General features: G+C 36.9%; 1 protein-coding gene across 1 annotated transcript in view; it reads left to right on the top strand.

Moving 5' to 3' along the window:
* The window catches only part of TNKS (tankyrase), a 173,388-nt gene that overhangs the window by 87,761 nt on the left and 64,075 nt on the right, over positions 1-21,552 (top strand). Inside the window, exons 4-7 of the mRNA XM_058669847.1 lie at positions 2,898-2,934; positions 3,645-3,720; positions 19,990-20,084; positions 21,360-21,426. Of these exons, the coding sequence (XP_058525830.1) occupies positions 2,898-2,934; positions 3,645-3,720; positions 19,990-20,084; positions 21,360-21,426 (275 nt within the window). The remainder of the gene's footprint in view (positions 1-2,897; positions 2,935-3,644; positions 3,721-19,989; positions 20,085-21,359; positions 21,427-21,552) is intronic.

Genomic DNA, 21,552 nt, shown 5'->3' with positions numbered 1-21,552 from the left:
TGGTCCTTGGGCACCAGATAGTGGATGCTGGAATGTACTGCAGAAAAGCTGTTTGCAGAACTAGAATCTCTAATGGTACGAGGAGACAGTTGTTTGGAACACCCGTGTCTGACTCTATCAGATACACTCATATATTCCTGTTTGGATGCTTTGGTTTATTATCAGCTTATCCAGGAAGGAATAACATTTTTGCAACAATATGCCATTTGGTGGAAATGTCAATAAGCTGTGCTTGAAAAGCAGGTCGACTGATTGGAACTTTGAGGATCCCAAATAACTGCTTATTGGAGTCATGTTTCACTGTGACTTAAATTTTAATAGCTACTTTTGGTTCATAATTTTAATGCTTCTATTGTGTATTAAGGGAATTTATATTTTAAAATAGAAACTGTCAGAATTAAATTTTCCCTTTTTTCCCTGTCTTTGGCTACATTTTTCCCCAACAAAAATTTCCTGGAAGAGGGTATGGAAGTATTTTTATGCAACCACAAACGTTACAGATTTTTTAATATCCTTTGCGCCTCACTCTGCTCATGTTTTCTCATTGCTTTAGAAACAGAGCTTCCACTTTTCCTTTGGCTTGCCTTCTGCACCGTCGTTTTCCAAGTGTGCTTTGCTTTAGGTTTACAAGCAACCATCCTCTTCCCCATATCTTTTACCATGGTTGCTTCCTTTTTTCCCATGTTCTTGGCCTGAGAGTGATCGCAGGTGCTTCTATCCGAACTCTTTTCAAGTGTCTTTCCCTTTCCCCTGCAGGAAGCCTTCAGCAGATCACAACTGCTAGGACTTTTGGGAATCCCATTTAGACTAGTTGATTAGTCCCTGAAAGCCATTTCCTGAGGGTTTTTTCCTTTTTTAAATCTAACCATTTGTGTCCTTTTCTGGCTGCTTGTTTAACAGAATAACATTCCTGAAGGTCAGAAATGATGGTACCTTTGGTTTTCAGTCTGACGCGTTCATAGGTCTTTTGAATAAATATTCAGTGACTGGAGGATATTTAAGGGAGATAGCCTATCATTTTAGTCTCCTTTTTTTTATTCTTCAGGTATTTGAGATACAGGTTATACCATTTTCCTCACAAACATCTTTGTAAATTGACTCAAACTTCACATTGCTGACTGAAATGTAGAGGTGGGCCTTGGGCTCTGAGCTTTATTGGCTGGAGGATGTAATTGGCTTGAGTTAGTGAAAGAATGTGGAACGTAATTTACGGGAAATTGGAAAGACCAACTCTTAAGATCATGGACTTCACTTTCTAACATATAGATGCACATTGTTTAGCTTGTGGCTCTATTGAAATACAAAATTGCTTTAAAAGAGAAAATGACTATTGTAGATTTCAACCTCATTTTAATTCAAGAGGTAAAACAGCCTAACAGGTAAGAATTCCTGGCTAAATATCAGTTATACATGGAACTTCAAAGTCTGTGGAAAAATTGATTTAAAATGTTTACTTTGGCGCAGAAATGTTTGAAGCCCATGCATCATTCTTTTCATAATTTGCATTTTCCTGAGCTTTTTGAATCCCCATTATATGCATGGATAAAATTTTTTTTTTGTGTGCCAAACTAAGCTTGTATTTCAATTCTGTTTTCCACTAACTTCCTAAAGTACCATGGTAGAATTTAAATAATGTGGCTGGTAGTACTGATTTACCTTCATGTGTTTGTGTCAAGATAATACATTCTGCAGTGAAATAGGACGAGGGCAAGAAGTCTGTATATGCAAACAGGATCTCAAAAAATTCTTTGAGCTTTATTTTATATTGTAATTTTTCATTTAATCTAAAAATTTAATTTCCTAAAGTATACTTAACGCTTGTTTTCTTATGATGACTTGCTGAGACACTACATAATTGCTTCTTAAATGATACAGCAAACTGAGTTAGTTTATTAGAGCTGAATCATCATCCTGGCTATTTTTGCTAATTTGTTGCATGAACAAATGCTGTATTATTAAAATTTTTTTGTCCTTCAACTGAACTTGCAAAATAAACTTGCTTGCTAGGTTTTGTGAACACCCTAAGAATTTTGTTATGAAATACTTTTATTATGTTCCTAATTATACACTGTGATATGTTTTTCAAAATCTTTTGTGAAAAATAGAATGGGGAAAATTTATCCACATCATGGTAGTTGTGTATCTTGTTCTCAGGGACCCCAGAGTCCTTTCCAGAATATTTTTTGAGATTTGCCGTTAGAATTTAATATTGAATTTGTAAGACGTATAAAGATCACAGCATGTTTGAGTATTGTTGTCATTTAAGAATGTATTCAGTTTTTGGTTTGGGAGCGCTGCCTCCAAGAGGTTTGCAGCATTTGGTACGTAGTTCACGTATTTCTAGTCTACAGACCTTCCCTATCAAGGCAGAGGCTTCGTGGTTCTGATATTTGCATTTTCTGTTGCTATAAAGCTCAATGATAATTTAAAAACAAAAAACTTTCCATGTCATTACAAATAAAACTGAGTTTTTTGAAGCCTTCTAATTTGTACGTTTAAAGAGCCACATTATTTTGCTTTTGTCTCAGAATGCATTATGCTTCACAAGTATACTGTGACAGCCTGAATAGAAAGGGGGGAGGGGACATTGTCTTCAACTGGCATGCTGTTATCAGAGGGAACGTGTTTCTGGACATGAGATTTAGCATTCATTGGTTGTCTGAAGAAAGCTATTTCATCTGAGGATTGGACAAGAAGCTGCGTCAATTTGCTGCCCGTCTCCAAGGCACTGGTGATGCTGCCTTCACAAGCTGGCTAACGTCACGGCTCCATCACCCAGCGGGGTGTGGACTCTCTTTTTCTGTTCTTCTCTATTTAATTCTCTATTTGCTGCCTACTGCATTCCTTAATCTGTCTTCTGCCAAATGCTAACAGCATGATATTTTGCAATCATCTAGGTGAATACAAGAAAGACGAACTCCTAGAAGCTGCTAGGTAAGTGATTCCATTCATTTTCAGTGAATCTAATGCTTTTAAGGGAGAAAAAGGGGAGGGCAGGTGGAGGACTATAAACATTATAACATGTTATTGTCTGGTCTGAATTTTGTGCAGTAATAGAGGAAGGATCTTATAATAAATCTCTTAATATTTTGCATGACTGGTGTAGTGAAAACTCTTACAATATGGTGGTGATTATAAGGTTAATTTTATTTGGAACATTTCTTAAGATACCTGCAAACCTTAGTTGCCCAGATTTTCAGTGGTATTCTTGGAGTATTTCAATGCTTGCATCTTCATATTCCTTTGAAGGTTTTTCCAGCAAAGCTTCCATGAGGAGCAAAAGTCCTCATCCATATTTTTTGTTCTTGGTCATTTACAATTTAATTGACTATTTCTTCTGGATTTTCTATGCATATTTAACACTAGTGTATTAGATCATTTTTTTAGAATAAAGTTTGTAATTAAGAAGATGACTATGCAGATAAATAAGGCAAGTGAAAATGTAGAAAGCTACATTATCAAAGATATATACTACTATATAGTGATTCATGAATCAATTCAAAATGTTAATAAGAACATTGCAAAAACTTCATGATCCATGTGAGACAAATTCAAAGCAAATCTATTTTCCGCTGTCTTGTGAAAAAAAATCTATATGCATTAGAACTCTATAATTTCATAGAAATTGACTTACCTTTTTATAGGAGTGGTAATGAAGAGAAACTAATGGCTTTACTGACTCCTCTAAATGTGAATTGCCATGCAAGCGATGGACGAAAGGTAAGTTATTTATAATCTCTTTGAACAATTTGTATTTGCCTTGCAGTGAAGATTTCTGCACTTGGCATATATCTGTTTGTAAATCCACATGTATATGCATATATATCCATGGCTGTATTTTTGCTGTCATCTTTTCACTGTAAACAGAATGCTGCTCTATCTGCTATTGGCAGTAGTGACATATCCACATAGAGCCTGTGGAGCATGGATCTTAAGTAAGCTTTTCTTTTAAATGTCAAACATTGAAGTTGTTACATAGAACTGCAACTTTGTTGCTGATTAAAATTATAACAACATGTTATTGTTTTGTGTATGATAAGGGAAACTTGGGATATTTATTTGTGTGCTGCTTTCCCACCTTTGTTAAAACATTGCTTGTCTCATTTCTTGTTATGCTGAGAAAATGTTAATAATTCTTTTAAACCTGTGTAACTGCTCTATTTGTTTTATTGGCTCATAATTGCAGTGATGAAAGTAGATTAAAATAGGTACCAATATTCTGCATTGATACATAATTGTCAAAACTATAAGCAAGTATATAAAGCACAGCTGGTAAATTCATTATCTGTTTCTTATTCTTGCTGAATGTGGACTGAAATGCAATCCTTTACAAGTGTTTGGTAATTAACTACAAAGTTTGGCACTGATTTACCTAAAATACACTGAAAAATAAAGCACTCTATATTGTTAGGGTTTTTTTTTAAGTTGATTTTTTTAGTATAAAGATTATTTTGATAGTTTAAAAGCCTAAAATATTTTCAAAGGTGTACTGTTAATATTAAGAAGAAACTATCTTGTGCTTGAGTTTGATAAATAAATGAAATTTATATTTAAAGATATTATGACAAGTGACAAGTTAGTACTCCTTAGAAATAATTAACTATTTTGCTTTCAAAAAATAACTTTTCTGTAAGTGATAATTTTACAGATCAAAATTGCTCATTTTCCTTCAGTGTTCTCTTCCCAGATTGTTCCCATTCTAATGAAATCTAATAATGGTGACACAAGGAATTGATTCCTTCAGAATATATGTTATATGGTACTGTGGATAGCTTGTATATTATGCCACATGACTCAGTAAATGTTCAGTTTTTCTGGATAACTTGGGGAAAAACTTCTACTCTCATGGAAGATTAAATTACATATATTAAAAAAAACTAGCAGATTTTCTGACTTCTAGCAGGTATATGTAACTAGTAACTGTTTATTTTTTCTTCAGTTTGGAAATTGTTTTGTAGGGATTTCAACACTTTTATTTGTTGCTTGAACTCCGGATTCTGTTTGAATTTTTTGAGTAGACAAAGTGACTTCTTCACTATGCAGAAAAGTCTATTGTGTCTGTAGCAAGTGCAGCTCTATTTCTTCTGCGGAGATCCTTGAGAGTCCAGGCCAGCCTGCTTGAGTTTTCCGTGGCATTTTACTACAGAGTTGATGTGCAGCCTCATCCTACTGTCCTTAGCCTTACACTGTACTGTGACGGCCCGATTGCTAGTGCAATAAATCGTGATAAAAAGGAAGATATGCTTAACAAATGCTCTCCTTGTTTTTCTCCAATGCAAATAAATGGAATTCCATATTTTTTTGTTCTCCCAAAAAAAGAATATATACACTTTCTTTTAGCTGGAACCAATGTCTTTCTCATCCAAATTTCCAAGACTTCTTATCTACATTGCTCTATGGTAATTGCTTTATTGGAGTTGAAGAGTTTCATAAATTGTAATATTCATCCATACCATTTTCTTCTGCTTCTGCTAGCTATCTTTGTATTTTCCACAGGTCCAAAGCTGACAGTTTTCAGGTGGCAGAATCACAGGATATAATTCTGCTGTTTTCTGATAAGCATAATTTTATTTTATGAGTGTGAAAATCATATGCACTTTTGCCATTTCAAAAACAAATTGGAAGCATATGAAAGAGAGATTTTATATTTTCTGTTGTTATTACTAGTAAAAGAATTGTTCTGTTATTTAATATTAGGTAGTTATAGCACATTGGAGAACCCTGTTATCTCAAGTGTTATTATTACACAGAAGAATTCCTAACTAGCAAATAATTCAGTAATTTTCCAAATGTGTGCTCTTATGCATTTTGAAAAATTGGGTTTTGAAAAATAAATTTGATAGAAAAGGGAAATTGGACTTAAACACTTATTAGGATTTATTTTTATAAATGTAACGTAGGAAATCATTCACAATTGTTCATCTGTATGCAAAATGCAAATCAAATTTCATAATTCAAATTGGACCCATATCTAGGTATTATCCTCATTTATGGCACAGAATGATTCTTATTAAATGGACTGCTTGCAGTAAAGCTGCGGAGCAGTGAATGTCCTGGATGTTAGTGGAGACTGAGCTTGATAACCTGAGTTGTTATTTTGTTTTTGCTTTTAGTAACAAGAATGCATGTAAATAAGTTTAGCTTCTAAACTTAAATTCCAAGACACTGTCCTGCCGCAGCTCTTAACGTAGAATTAGGAAGTCAAATGAAATGAGAAAGACACTTTTTCATATACATTAGGTATTTAAAGTTTGATAGCTTGAATTCCAATTTAGAACACAACATACAAGTTCTTGACTGAGCCCAGTCCTGTTTTGGTTTTTACTGCAATTCCTGGTTTATAAATTTAAAAAGCCTATGGAAATATTAATTTCATAATGTTTTTAGCAAGAAATGTTTCTTTTACAGTGTTTAGTTGGTAGAGTTACCCTGGGGATATGTGGGGACTCGAGGCTTTAATATTCCTTTTTAGTGTACTCCATGAGAATATAAATTTCTAATAATCTTTTTGCACTATGACTAGATGATTATCTAATTAGATGTGTGAGAGTTCTTAATTTTTATTTTCTGTAGACATTTTTCTCATCTGTAGAATTCTGAAAATAATGAAATTTCAATAATGCCTTACATATAGCTTATTTATATAATTGTTACACTTTCATTTTTGTGACAAAACAGAACTATAAAAACATTTAGGAATGATTAGCTTTTATTTGTAATTCTAGATTCAGGAAACACTTTGTGCTATTTTATAAAATAGAACCAATGCTTTCTGAGTGAGTATTCCAGTTAGCTGACCAGAAAAGATTGGCTCTGCAGAAAAAATACCTGAAGAAATGGAGAGAGAAAACAATAACAACAACAAAACAGATTATTTACTTTCTTGTAAAGGTTAAAGCTAAGGAGACTTCCCTGGGCTGGATGTAACTCACCTGTTTTGGACTGAGCCAGGCCAAAGCCAGGGGCCTGGAATTCTGCCTGGTTCTCACACATGATCAATAGGGGTCAACTCGAGCCATCTTCCACTGCCTTCCTAGGTACATTAACACCAAGCTGAATCAAAAGTAGAATTGGCATTCTAAATATGGAACATGGAATCCTTAGTCACAGGTAGTGGCTTAATGTGCTATGCTATGTTGCTGACATTCTAGACTTCTTTATTCCTGTATTTTCAAACCCAGATTTCTTTTTATTGGAGAGGCAGATTTATACGGAGAAGGAGACACAAAAAGAGCTTCTATCCGCTGGTTCACTCCCCAAGTGCCTGCAACAGCCAGAGCTGATCCGATCTGCTCTGAAGCCAGGAACCAGGAGCTACTTTGGCGTCTCCCACAAGGGTGCAGGATCCCTAGGCTCTGGGCCTTATTCTACTGTTTTCCCAGGCCACAAGCAGGAAGCCAGAGAAACCCAGATTTCCTGACTTTTAGTCTTTCTTTGTAGTGTTTTTGTAAATATCATGTCCTTTACTAAGGATTATATAAATGTTCTGAGCTTGTTTGAGATCTAAATTTAAGATGGTAGTATTGCCTAATTTTTCGGTGTTTATTTTCATGAGGACAGTTTTTTACAATAGACAAAAGTAAATATTTGAACACATCCCAAGTTATTCTAACACAGCCCTATTGAGAATTCTGTTTGAGCCCTCACTATCTTATTCCCCTTTGCTGATTGTTTGAATGGAGTTATTTTGTTTTTATTTGAAAGGCAAAGGTACAAAGTAAGTAGAGACGGAGGGAGTGGTCTTCCATGCCCTAATTAACTCCCCAAGTGGCCTCAACAGCCATAACAGAGCAGAGCCAGGAGCTTCTTCCAGGTCTTCCACATGGATCCAAGGGCCCAAAAACTTGAACCATCCTCCACTGATTACCAGGCTATAAACATGGAACTGGATGGAAATTGGAACAACTGGGACTGGAACTGGCACCTTTATGGGCTGCTGGTGCCATAGATAGAGGCTTAGCCTCCCACACCTCAGTGCCAGCCCCATCTGCTTTGCTGTTTATTTTTACCCCTTTCATAGCATAAAATAACTTGAGGTTAGGGATTACTTACTGTACACAGTCCTAAATAAGAAGAGTATGTATCTTGGTGCACATCCATCATGCCTACTATTGCTGATTATGTGTCAACAGATACTGAAAATAACTGATGTTTGATTTGTACTTGTTTTATAAAGCAGTATAATTTATGATATTTCAAGTTTCTTTCTACTTCTTTTACTCATTTGTTCAAACAAATGTTAGTATCTACTATGATATTCTGGTCACTGTGCTACATGTCATGGGAGATATAATGGTGATGATTCACACTTTGCCAAAAAAAAAAAAATTAATAGGATAGAATCTGGCACTGTGACTTAGTGGGTATAGTTGTCTCTTGAGTCATTCCATGGGAGCAATTCAGCTCCTGGCTCCTGGCTTTGGCCTAGCACACCTCTGGCTTTGTGGCCTTTTGGGGATGAACCAGAGGATGGAAGGTCTTGCTCTCTCTCCTCCTCCTTCACTCCCTCCTCTTCTCTGTATGTCCTCTGTATAAATCTACCTTTCAAATAAATAGAAAATTCTTGGAACAAATTGGTAAAGTTAGTAAGACATTATCTAAGACATGGAAGCTAATGCACCGAAAAATATTGTCATCTTCCTGAGGTGCAGTTATAAGCTGTAGATTTAAGGTGAAAGTATTTTCAGGCCCTATTATTATTATGAAAGCATTAATTTTTGACATCTGTGCTCTTCTATAAGAAAACGCAAACGTAGATGAACCAACAATTGAAGAAGCACATTTTAAGTTAAGAGTAATTAACTGAAGGGTTTCTTTAAATGTCAGGTTTCTGCTGTGTAAATGTGTTTGCTTCCCCAAAATAGTTCATAATGAATAAGAGTCTAGAAACAGAAAAGCATTTAAAAACTGTTTTCAAATTGAGATCACTCAGAAACAAATAGAATTTAGTATACCTCGAAAATTCTGACAGAATTTTGATAGGCTTAAAATAACAAATATGGTATAAGGACTCAAGTGTTGAGTTCTGCTCTTGACCCTCCTACTTTGAAAGACAGGACTGTGGCTCTTGCTTTTTCAACTAAGTCTTTCACAAAGGGTGTAACTGTGCCCATTGACAAGACATTTCCTGGGCTAATAGATAACCTGTGATCCAGCTGCCCCCTGCAATCGTAGTGCAAAGCAGAACCTCAGTAAATCCTCTGTTGATAACATTTTTGAAGCTGTTAAACATATTTAGAAATAGACACCTAACACATTTCTAAGTATTCTAACATTCCCCATGTATTCACTTAAATTGTCTTAATGATCCTAGCCCATTACCAGGTCCATTTTGACAAGATATACTATGGTACCAAATAATCTATAAAGCAGATAATTGAATTAATTCCTTTTTAGCTTGGCCTTCTCCTTTTCCCACCCAATATAACGTACAATAATTTGTTTGGATTATCAACTTGTAAATTCAAAAGTGTGTTCTCAAGATATATATCTTTTCATTGTATACTTACTCAAAACTTAATATCTAGCTGAAAATAATGCTACAACATTCACTTCCAAAAGTTGCATCTCATGAAATACAAGGACAGAATGGCATTATTTTTTGTGCTTCTTTGTTGGAGATCTAGATTTATACACATTTGTCATAATATGTAAAATTTCTTAGTATCCTTGAACAGTAGCCCTGTGCGTTGGTAGAATTCTTCTCCAAATGTCATGTTTGACTCAGATTTTGATATTCCCCATGTGATAGATCATTACTTGGAAGACCTTTGAGTGAATCATGCCTTTCTGAATTCATGTGCTTGTTTACTTACCTGCCATAAAGACTCTGAGCTTTACATGGAATGCCAGTATGAATAAGGCAAAAGTGATGCCATATGCATTTCAGAACAAGTCTTTGAATTGACCTGGCGGCTATTGATGTCCTGCTTTTTGGACCTAGCTGGCATACCAGGAGGCTTCCCAGGCAGCCAGGGGAAGAGAACTGACAGGCCTGGCACCCTCCTGAGCCCATAGAGGTCATTTTATTGATTCAGGTATCCCAGACATTCTAGCGCCATCTGTGGTCCAGTCAAACTTCTTGGTGCCACCAGCCATTCGCAAACTCTAGCTCATACTACAAAGAACAGAAAATCTGCAAGGCAACTCACCTATAATTTAAGATGATTTATTAATTTCCTAACATAACTTTATCTTTTGGGCTAGAAATTGGCTAACTGAAAATAATTGTTTGTTAACTGCTTAAAAGAATTAGTAAGGATTTAAAAATCTTTCCCCAGATATATTTATGTCTTTGGATTTTTTTGGGAGGGGGGTTGTTACTTACAATCTGATAAAAAAAAATAAAAACTCCATGTGTGTCTCTTCAGCTCAGGGTGTTGTGGGAAAAAACAGAAACTTGAAGCTAGAAAAGCAAGTTTGTTGTATTGCTGAGTTCTTATTTATTTATTTATTTATTTATTTATTTTGGCCTAACAAAATGAAGACTTTGGGCTTTTTGTGTTTTAAAGTACCTCTCAACTCTAACATTTACGATATTGCAGTGTGTTTTATTGCTTATTTTTCAGCAGAGGGGATAGTAAATATCAGCAGTGCAGAGCTGCATTGCTCAAGGGTGTGCGGCGTCTCACTCGCTAGAACTCAGGGTTTCTGGAATAGAGGTCATGTGGAGACTTGGTGCCCTTTCAGAAAGTGTTAGCATGACTTGAGGGTGCATGTCCTGCTCTTCTGGCCACCAGTGCTCTGTGATAGCCTCCTCTGTTCTTGCCAGAGGGTCATACCATTTTTTAATTTCCAACTTTATGGATCATAATTCAGATGTTGCTTGTGATTACAAGAAGTGAAAATGCATTAAGTCTACATTAGGGAATTCCTCAAGTGCTTTAGGTTTAATTATACATCTAATCAAATCACTTTGATAGAGTGTGTCTTGCTGAGCAATGCATGTCTTGCAGTAATGCAGAAATCCCTTAGTGCAAGTTTCTTCCCTATTTGTGTTGGGATATATTATATAAAAAGTCTCTTTATATTTGTGTATATTCATTTATGATGGTTTGAGAATGTCTTTTTACCTTTCATTAGAGAATTGCTTCCACTAATCCAATCTTGGTTTGTCAACCATGCCATTTCTACTAGTGAGGCTAGTTAGTATCTGTGTCAGCTATGCTGTTTTTCTCTTTGAGGAATGAGTTTTTAGTGAAAGGAGACCATAGTGTTATAAAGCAGGTGATAAAACTTAGTTGCCTACTTCACCCCTGTTCAGTCACCTTCTCCCAACTTTGGATCCTTTCTTGCACTCAAATCCAGAAGAAACAAGAACTTAGCACCCCCAAGGAACTTGGTGATTAAACAGCAGTGTTATCCCTAAAGTCCTAGAGTTCTTAACTATGTCAAAACGATCTGAAGGAATTTGCCGGTGTTGCAGCTTACAGTTAAAATGGCCATCTGATAATATGAGGTAGAATGCTTCCCTCCTGTGCAATCTTCCAAAGACGATTAGTGCAGCTTGTTTCCTTGTTCAAGAACAAGACATCTATCTGTTTTACATAGAATCTTTGATTCTTAGATGTGAAACCTAAGCTGTTCACAGTAATTACAAAAAAGACTTTATATGAGGTTTGGGTAATGTGACTATTTTCCTCCTGATAGTCTAAAAAACATCAGGTTGCTATCAGACCAAGAGTCCTGGATCCCATAAAATCAGTCAGCAGTTTCTTATTAAGCAACGAAGAAATAATGTTGCCCCCTGAGAATAGCAGACACCTCCTCCCCTCCCTGCACAACACAAATCCTATGGGAGGATGCCAGAAATTCATTTTCACATGCACATATTTCAATTCTGCTGATCTGATGCTGGAAATGAGAAACACAGTTGCAGGCCGTTGAAGAATCCCTTAGGAATCTCCACAAGCATAATGTTAAATTAAAATTGAATTAAGTTGGCATTTAGAGCTTTTTTCTCGCAAAGATTACCCTGTGGATTTCCTCTTCTTTCTTGCCTTTTCATTTCCTTTTCCCCTTTCTCTTCCTAATACATAAGCTTAGAGGCAGTCTTTTATATCTTAAGTTGCAGAATAAATTTTTAGTATTTAAGGCAGCTCAAGCACAGAAACTTTGTTTTGTAACATATTTCATAAATTTTGTAGCTTTTTAAATACCAAGTTTCTTCATAAAGGTGACTATATGTGTTACTTTGGCTGTAAAGTATCAGCCATCGTCCCTGTGCATGTAGTCTTTGTAGAATCCAGAGACTTCTCTGGAAGAAGCCTTCCAGTACAAACTCGGAACCATCACTGATACCAGTGTTGCTGACTCTGACAGGCTTTACTCGAATGCTTAAAAAAATAAAAGCTAGCTCGCTTGTTTGGATCAGATCATATCTGAATTTAGTGCCTAATATTGGATGTTACAGTTGCTGACTATCAGTTAGGGAAACATGCAAAAGAAATTACCTTCTCCAGGTTCAGTAGTGTTCTTTCTCATCTTGTTTTATTTCCTGCTTTTGGGCAATGTATTATTAAGGAGTTACATGTATCTGGGACCCTCATCCAAGGGTGTAGTCATATTGTCGTAGTTGAGTGGGTATAACATTTGATGACCTGTGCTGAAGTGATGCTGAACTGGGTAGAACCAAGGAGGTCCCTGCCTAATGACAATGATGCTTCTTACCACTCAGCCTTCCCGGTCGTTTTCAGAGCATCCTGTCTACAACCTGAGCACCCAGTCACTAGCAAAGAAGGAAGACAGAATAAGAGTTCTTTTTTTTTAAAGATTTAATTTATATCATTGGAAAGTCAGATATACAGAGAGGAAGAGAGACAAAGAGGAAGCTCTTCTGTCCTTTGATTCACTCCCCAAGTGACCGCAGCGGCCAGAAATGCGCTGATCCAAAGCCAGGAGCCCAGAAACTCTTCTGGGTCTCCCACATGGGTGCAGGATCCCAAGGCTTTGGGCCGTCTTCAGCTGCCTTCCCAGGGAGATGGATGGGAAGCAGAGATGCCAGAATTGGAACCGGCGCCCATATGGGATCCTGGCACGTGTAAGGTGAGGACTTTAGCCACTAGGTTACCATGTTGGGCCCAGAATAATAGTTATGAATGCAAACGGTCTTGATCTGACCCCTGGTTTATTAACTTGTTTCAGTAATGTCTCTGATCCTTAGTTCCTTCATTTGTTGCATAGAAGCTACAGTAGTTTCTCCTCAGGCTATAGAGAAGAAACAAGGCGGAGCTGGTGTTCTGACACAGATTGCTTGAGATGCCACATCCCATGCTGGCATGCCAATTCAAGTCCTGGCTGCTTTACTTCCAGTCCAGCTTCCTGCTAATGCACCTGGGAGAGCAGGGCATGACAGCCTAAGTATTTGGGCCCTTACCCCCATGTAGGAAACCTGGGGTGAATTTTAGGCACCTGTCCCAGCCCCAGCCATTGTGGCTATTTGAGGAATAATCCACGAATGGAAGTCCTCCAACTTTCCCTCTATAACTGTGTGTTTGAAATGGATACAATAAACCCTTGTGAAAAAGAAAATGTAAGCACGGTAATACATGTATTGGGCTTGAAAGGACAATGAAAGTGCTTCCATAGATCTTTGTTATTGTTTTCAATAAAGATTTTGTAATCCGAAAAAAAAAAAACTGTATTAAATCCTATATGTCATTTTAACCTGGAGATATTCTGAGGAAGAAATATTTTATTGTTGCCTGTCTGCCCCACACTTACTCCTCCCTATTACAGTGATGGGGACTAAGGACACATTGCTACATTTAACTTTGGCCTATTGAGGTAGTACCATGTTTATGGGATGGTCCACTGGATGAGATCAAAGCTGTGGTGGAGTGTCTTTAATTCTAGCGCTGTGCTTTTGAGGCCCCGAACCAGAGGTAAAGACTTCGTATGGAGACCATCCTAATGTTAGATGATCGATTAATATGTAGTTTGTAGAAGAGACAAATTAGAGAAGTCAAGTTTTTGAGAATGATGACAATAAAATAGCGTTGTTTCTTTGTTTTGTCTCTGCTTTATCATTTCCCTTCTCTGGAAGTTTCTTAAATTCTGAGGTAGTACAAGTGTTAAGAAACTTCAAGGAAATTAGTCTTTCGTTATACTACTACTTAAAATATCACTTTTAAAGAACAGACATCAGCAATAGGTATATTTATTTTGGTGGAGTCATGCCATATTGATTCTGTAGTTTCTGATTTGCTTAGATTCTGATCTTAGTAACACTGTCTCAAACAGCTTCTCAGCAGATTAATCCATCTTGCCTGATAGAAATTTCATGGAGCTCAAAGTCTGTCTTCTCCTGAGAATTTTACCTAATGGCTGATGCAGTATTTTATTGGTAGAAGGAAGAACCTGTGACAGAGTCAAACGTTTTGCATTTTGAGGAGATAGAGCAAGGCTATACTTCCAATTGGGATATTCACAAAGTTTATGGAAAATGTATATTGCCTTTAGTTGTGTGTTTCCAAAAACTTTTTAAAGTACCCTTGTACTTGGAAGAATATCTCAAAAGACACTTGTAAAACTAAACACTGACGGGCCCGAAGGCGTGGCCTAGCGGCTAAAAGTCCTCGCCTTGCACGCACCGGGATCCCATATGGGCGCCGGATCTAATCCCGGCAGCTCCACTTCCCATCCAGCTCCCTGCTTGTGGCCTGGGAAAGCAGTCGAGGACGGCCCAAGGCTTTGGGACCCTGCACCCGCGTGGGAGACCGGGTTTCCGGCATCGGATCGGCGCGCACCGGCCCGTTGCGGCTCACTTGGGGAGTGAAACATTGGATGGAAGATCTTCCTCTCTGTCTCTCCTCCTCTGTATATCCAGCTTTCCAATAATAATAAAATCTTTTTAAAAAAAATTTTAAAAAATCAAAAAAAAAAACTAAACACTGACAACTTTTGACAAGAACACTTGTTGGGCTGTGGGGAGAACTTACGAAAGCCTTTGACTTTGTGTTCTGTACTTTTTGACTAAGGGACATCTATTATGTTTATAATTGAAAAAGGAAACTGATTGGGAAAAGAATGGTGAATAAGTGTAGCTTATATTATAATCCAGACCAGTTAAAACTGAGAAAATACACACATAGTGCCTCATCTTTAAAGCCAGACTTGAAGAATCATTATTTTCCCTGTCCAAAACCAGAAGTATTGGCTTTTTTAAATAGCTTCTTATTTAAAGAGACATAAAGTTAAAAGTTGCAAAGATAATCTCTGGACCTTATGGGTTCTAGAGAGATAATCCTTGCAGATTCAATTATACAGTAAACAATTTTTAAAGTGAAAGAATATCCAGCCATCCTGGGTTACCTTATGCAACATAGGACTACATATGAAATAATATCACATGCTATCATGTGATAGAGCGGAGTTAAATTCCCATTAACAAGTAGTATGGAAGATTTATCCAAAAGTTAAGCAGTCATACAAGAAAGGGAATGAATACATGACAGGTCAGTACCATAATGTGAATAAAAATGGAGAGAGTGAAGATTAGAGAGTATTTTTTAGAGTCACATTAGCCAAATACATTTTCCCAGATTCTAGCACAACAGCTTTTAAAATGCCACTGTTTTTGAGATCATCAGGAAATCTGATTATTGACATGAGCATTAGATAATAACACAGTTTTTCTGCTCTTTTATTAAATGTAGTATTTAACATGTTAGAGTTTAGAAAGAAAACATCTATATATTATAGAGGCATCTATGGAGATAAGTACAGATGTCTTTTCACTTCAGAAGGAAAAAAGACAAATGAGATAGCAGAAGCCAGTGTAACAAAGTTATAATAAATGATTATTGAATCTATGAGATGAGTACTTAAGTGTTTCATATTTCTTTAGGCCCATTTTTAATAAAGCAAACGATCAAGTGCTGAAAAAGATCATAAAGCTTTGTCCTATGTCACTGTTCTATATTTGTAACTAAAGCAAGAGTCTAGAAGATGAATTTGAATAATATGTGTTGTACTATTAAGCTCTTGTGTAACCTACAAATTGATGCCTTAGTCTTTTGGACAAAAATGAATTGTTCTATGGAAAAATAGACAGGTTTTAGTAACTTTTGAGCCATCTCTTCTTTTCTTTTAAGATTTATTTATTTTTATTGGAAAGGTGGATGTACAGAGAGGAGAAAGACAGAGAGGAAAATCTTCCGTCCGATGGTTCACTTCCCAAGCTGCCACAATGACTGGAGCTGAGCCAATCTGAAGCCGGGAGCCAGCAGCTCTTCCGGGTCTCCCATGCAGATGCAGAGTCCCAAAGCTTTGGGCCGTCCTCAACTACTTTCCCAGGCCACAATCAGGGAGCTGGATGGGAAGTGGAGCTGCCAGGATTATAACTGGCGCCCGTATGGGATCCCGGTGCGTGCAAGGCGAGGACTTTAACCACTACACTATCATGCCAGCCCCGAACTATCTCTTCTTAAGATTCTTCCCCCAAGTGGTAGCACAATAGGTCTTATCCAGAGTATAAATAATACTGTGCTCATGCATGTACACAATTTTCTGACTTAGGGACAGCTCCAGAAACCAAGAAACTCATTCAGTGTCAGACTGGGGTCACCACGCACCAGTCACCCCAGTTTGTCTGGGACCAGTCCAGAAAAGTCCGCAGCAAATCGGGGCAATTTGGTCACCACAGTTGCCGCATTGAGGATTTCATGCTCAGTACTCATCTTCAAGAAAAGAAAATACACAACACATCAGACAGTAGACAGTGCTCTGATGATTTACATTAATGACTTCAGAGCTGTAGTTTTATTCTTTCTGAAGAATGATCAGACATCACACATGTCCATGATGACATGACAAGAGTAAATCTTGCTCACAGATTTAAAGTCAAATTCACTATGTTGGGTTATCCATGTCCTCTGTCCATTTAATAAAATACATCAGTCTGATGATGACTCACTCATTTTTTGAAAATATCCTGCTATGTGTTAGGTACTATGTTAATCCTTTAAAACACAAAATATATTCTCTGTTGTCAGCAAACACAGTGTTGAATTGAAACCACAAATAACTGTAATTCCAGCCTTTAAAATTTTCATATTTTTATTGTAAAAGCCTCCAAAAATACAAGAAAAATGTGCATGGGTGGTGTTATGGTACAATGGGTTAAACTATTGCTGTGACACCAACATCCCATATCAATCCTTGGTCAAGTCACGGCTGCTTACCTTCTGATTCTGTTCGCTGCTAATGTACCTGAGTAGGCAGTGAAAGATGGGCCAAGTATGTGGGCCCCTGCCGCCCGTGTGGGAGATGCAGATGGAGTTCCTGCTCCTGGCTTCAGCCTGGCCCATACCTAGCTATTGTGACTACATGGGGAGTAAACCAGAAAATAGAAGGTATTTTCTTTCTCTCTTTCTTCTTCTGTCACTGCCTCTCAAATAAATCTTAGGAAAACAGGCAATGTGTGTAGTCTTGGAATGTTTGAGTATTACCTAAAAATCTTGTTGAAGAATGCCCCAAAGTTTAATACTTTACAAAAGTCAAATAATAATAATATAACTATATTTTTTATGTGTTTAAGTGTTGAAATTCCATGGGGTTTGGATATGTAATATTGGATCTAGGCATATTGATAGTTGTCTTTATTTCTTTTCTCAGTGGAGATAATGTAGAAATTAAATTTACATTTTTACAATAATAATTTTTATTTGAAAGACAGATTTAGAGAGCGATCCACTGGTTCACTCCCCAGTGACCTCAATGGTCAGAGCAGAGCTCCTCTGAAGCAAAGAGCCAGGAGCCTCTTCTGGGTCTCCCACATGGGTGCAGGGGCTCACAATTTGAGCCATCCTCCAGTGCTTTTCCAGTCCATTATCAGGGAGCTGGATTGGAAGCAGAGTAGCTGTATTAAAACCATCACCAATATGGAATGCAGGTGTTGCAAGGCAGAGGCTCAGCCTGTTGAGTCATCATGCTCACTAGGTGCGTAACAAAACATAGGTTTTTCAAAAGTGGATCTTTTTAATTTTTATATAAATGTTCAGGAATATTTTGCCTTGCCTTACTGTTTGAATTTATGAAGAATTCATATGTGGAATTAAAATGGAGAAATATTACTGCTAGCTTTTTATTTTTTATAGAGATGCTTTATTGCTGTTTTATGAAAAACAAAATTAATTTATTCTTCTTATAAACCAAATCCAAGAAGAAGGTTTTAGTTACAGGACTTCAGTAAATAATCCCTTTTTTTCTGTAAACATTTTGTAACATGCAAATATTAGTGATGATATTTCTCTTACATCAGAGTAATATTTATATGGAAGTTTTGTATTTGCAGTTTTTCCATACTTTACCACTCTGCATGCTTGTCTTTTAAAATGTTCCCAATGAAACATCTGCTTTAGAATAAATCTTCAATTTACGAACTGGTTGCTGTCCTGTGTGCACTGATGTTTGATTCTCACATTTGCTAGTTTACAACCACTATCAAATTATGTAGTAACATGTGTGAGTGTTACAAATGGGTCTGCTTTATTTATTGAAAGCCACAATTACACTCTGTTAATTATCCAGCATTTAGAAAATTACTTTTATTGTTGTATTACTATTTGACAATTGAGGCATAAATCTGGTACTATGTAGAAACCATTCACTGAGGTCTGTCTTTGACTATCTGGTTTAATTATTTGCATTAGGAGGCAGCATTTGGTAACTAATTTTGTAAATTTGGTTTCTAGAATTGGGCAAATCTTTGGGCCTGAAGTGGAGTAGACTTGTTCAAATAATCCTTTTTTCTCAATTTGTATTTTTCTCCCTGTGTTCTGCCGTTTCTAAAATGTGTTCCATGAGTTTCACCAGTCCTCCATGTGCCTGCTAGCTATGGCATTCAGGTTGCATGATGAGTATCCCCACACAGGAATGATTACTTGGAAAGTCTCATCCAACTTGTTCTTCACTCGCTCTTCCACCATCCACTCCCATGGCTCGGCTGCCTCTAGGGAGATGCTGCTATCAGCTTGAGGATAATCATTTGTCTCCTGGCTTAGACCTATAGGATTCTGGTCAGATATCCCTGCCATGACATTTGCTCTGCTTCTTCCATTTTATTTTTGTGTAATAACCAAGGTGGTATTTCCTAAATGCCATTCTTAAGTACTTTTCTACTTGAAATCTTTCAGTGGTTTTCCCTTGTTCTTAGGATCTTCCCTAATCTCATACACTAAATTCAGCTGCTGGGTGTTGTTTTTCCTCCAGTTTTTCTAGTATACCTCATCCCTTCGGCATTAACATGTTCTTTACACTACTTGGAAGAAAAATATCTTTCCTTGTGCCTCAGTGGTTTCTATTTGTCTTCATGCCTGGCCTAGCCCAGGTGGCCCCCAGTCCTGGCCCTAATGTGAACTGGGTTGTGTTGTGACTCAGCCTGCCCCAACCCACAGTCCATTCTGGAGCTCGGATTCGCCATTGGGTGATATGAACTGGCCCAGCCTTGTACACCCCTGATCTGTGCCAAATGTATGCCAGTGGGTATCATTACCTGGCCTAGTCTGGGCTGCTCCCTATTGTGGTTCTTACTGAAGCTCTTAAAAAAACAAATAGGGAAATCTGTAATGTTTGTTTTATGCCACTATAACAAAATATCAGCACCAAGGAATTAATAAATTTAATTCTCAGTCATGTGGTTAGTAAGTTCAGAGTGTGGGCATAGCACCTATATCTGATATGAGCCCACTGACTGCCTCATACAGCATGGTGCAGAACCACATCTCAGCACTATTGCACTGAGCCCAAGCCTTCACATGGATTTTGGTAGGGACAAATGATCATCAAACTGCAGCAAATGTCAACAGAAATAAAAACTTAGTCCTGAGGAGAATAAATTGTCATGCAGATTCAAAGGGTGAAGTTTTGGCATTTCAAACCAGTGTTTTGTCTTAATTTTCCTTCTGTTTAAATCTGACTTCAGATTCTACTGACAAAGCAAGAATTTGTTGACCTGACAAAGGAATGTATGTGTGTTCTCTTTTTCAGTCTACTCCTTTACATCTAGCAGCTGGCTACAACAGAGTTCGAATAGTTCAACTTCTTCTTCAGCATGGTGCTGATGTTCATGCGAAAGACAAAGGGTAGGTGTAAAGATTTGTTTCCTCTTAGTGATCTCATTTTTAGTTATTATACCTATTTTCGTCATCTACTTCTAAATTTTTAAGCAATAGACAAGTTTAGTAACAAGATTATTTTTATTATATACCCACTTATTAAGAATACTTATAATTTCCTCATTTAATTGTATAGCCATTCTGCTGTTTGAAGTTAAATTTTGTTTTTGAGAATTAAAACAATAATTATCTCTCAATTCCTAAAGAGCATTTCAGAAAAACAAATTCAGAATTATTTTAATCTAGTAGCATAATTACCATATTTTTCAGGTATTAAAGGATTATCTTTTGTAATTAATAATGTGTTAGGGAGTCCCACTGCTGTTTTGGTGGGAGGATTTTTCCCTGATGAAATCATGGGTATCTGAGCTAAGTATGACCTATGGGGACCTTATACAGGAAAATATGGGAAGGGCACGGATGGGAGCTCAGAAAGTAGTTGTATCATTTGTTTTCTCAATAGATGAGCTTTAGAAAACTGCGCTGGTTTCTTATCTTGTCTCACAGGAACAGTGGGCTGCTATCCCATATACGTTTCCTGTTAGTGCCAGCTGAGACAGATTGCTTTGCTCTCCTGTGATTGGCAGCATAAAGAAGGGATGCCCTTGAGTACATTTCTTTCACTTGGCACACTCCACATCAAAAACCATCAAAATGAACCTGGCACTTGAGACATTTATGAGAAGGGAAATGCATCCATTTAAGTCTGCTCTTCTCAGTGCTGCTTCTCCTTTGCCTGAACCAGGTTCTGTGCCTTATGTGATTGGTGTCCCAACAGTGTAAGCGTGTAAAATCTCTGATGATATCTCTATATCACCAGGAAAAAGGGGAATTCTGACTCAAAAATAGGATACTTTAACATGCAAATTTGAAGTTTGAATATTTAATTCTTATGCTAGAAATTATCATGAAAGTGAATTAAAGTGGCAGGAAAATTTCAATTCACTACCAACTAAATTTTGTTTCCTGTAAACAGTTGATAGATAAAGTATGCAATTATCAGCATATGATCTCCTCTTTGTCTCTAAATATTCTTCTAATTGGTGTTTTTGTCTTAAGCTTTAAGGATTCACAACAAAAAACCATAAATATACACATGGTATGAACATTAGATTTCTAATTCTTATAATTAAGTAGAGATAGTTTAATATAATTTGGAAGGATTTGTTTCATGGTATTCTATCGATACGACTGTAAGTTGTCCAAAGTTCAAGTATTTTAATTTGTCTTTTTCTGATTTAGTGGACTTGTGCCTCTTCATAATGCATGCTCGTATGGACATTATGAAGTCACAGAACTGCTGCTAAAGGTAAGAGAAAATACATCAAATAGCAAAATACGATTTTTACATGTTTACATTTTTATTTATTTTATTTATTTATTTATTTTAAAGATTTACTTATTTTTATTACAAAGTCAGATATACAGAGAGGAG

This window comes from Ochotona princeps, chromosome 11 (genome assembly GCF_030435755.1).
Source record: "Ochotona princeps isolate mOchPri1 chromosome 11, mOchPri1.hap1, whole genome shotgun sequence".
NCBI lineage: Eukaryota > Metazoa > Chordata > Mammalia > Lagomorpha > Ochotonidae > Ochotona > Ochotona princeps.
Note: the sequence above shows the minus strand (reverse complement) of the source record. Positions and strands in the feature narration are given on the sequence as shown.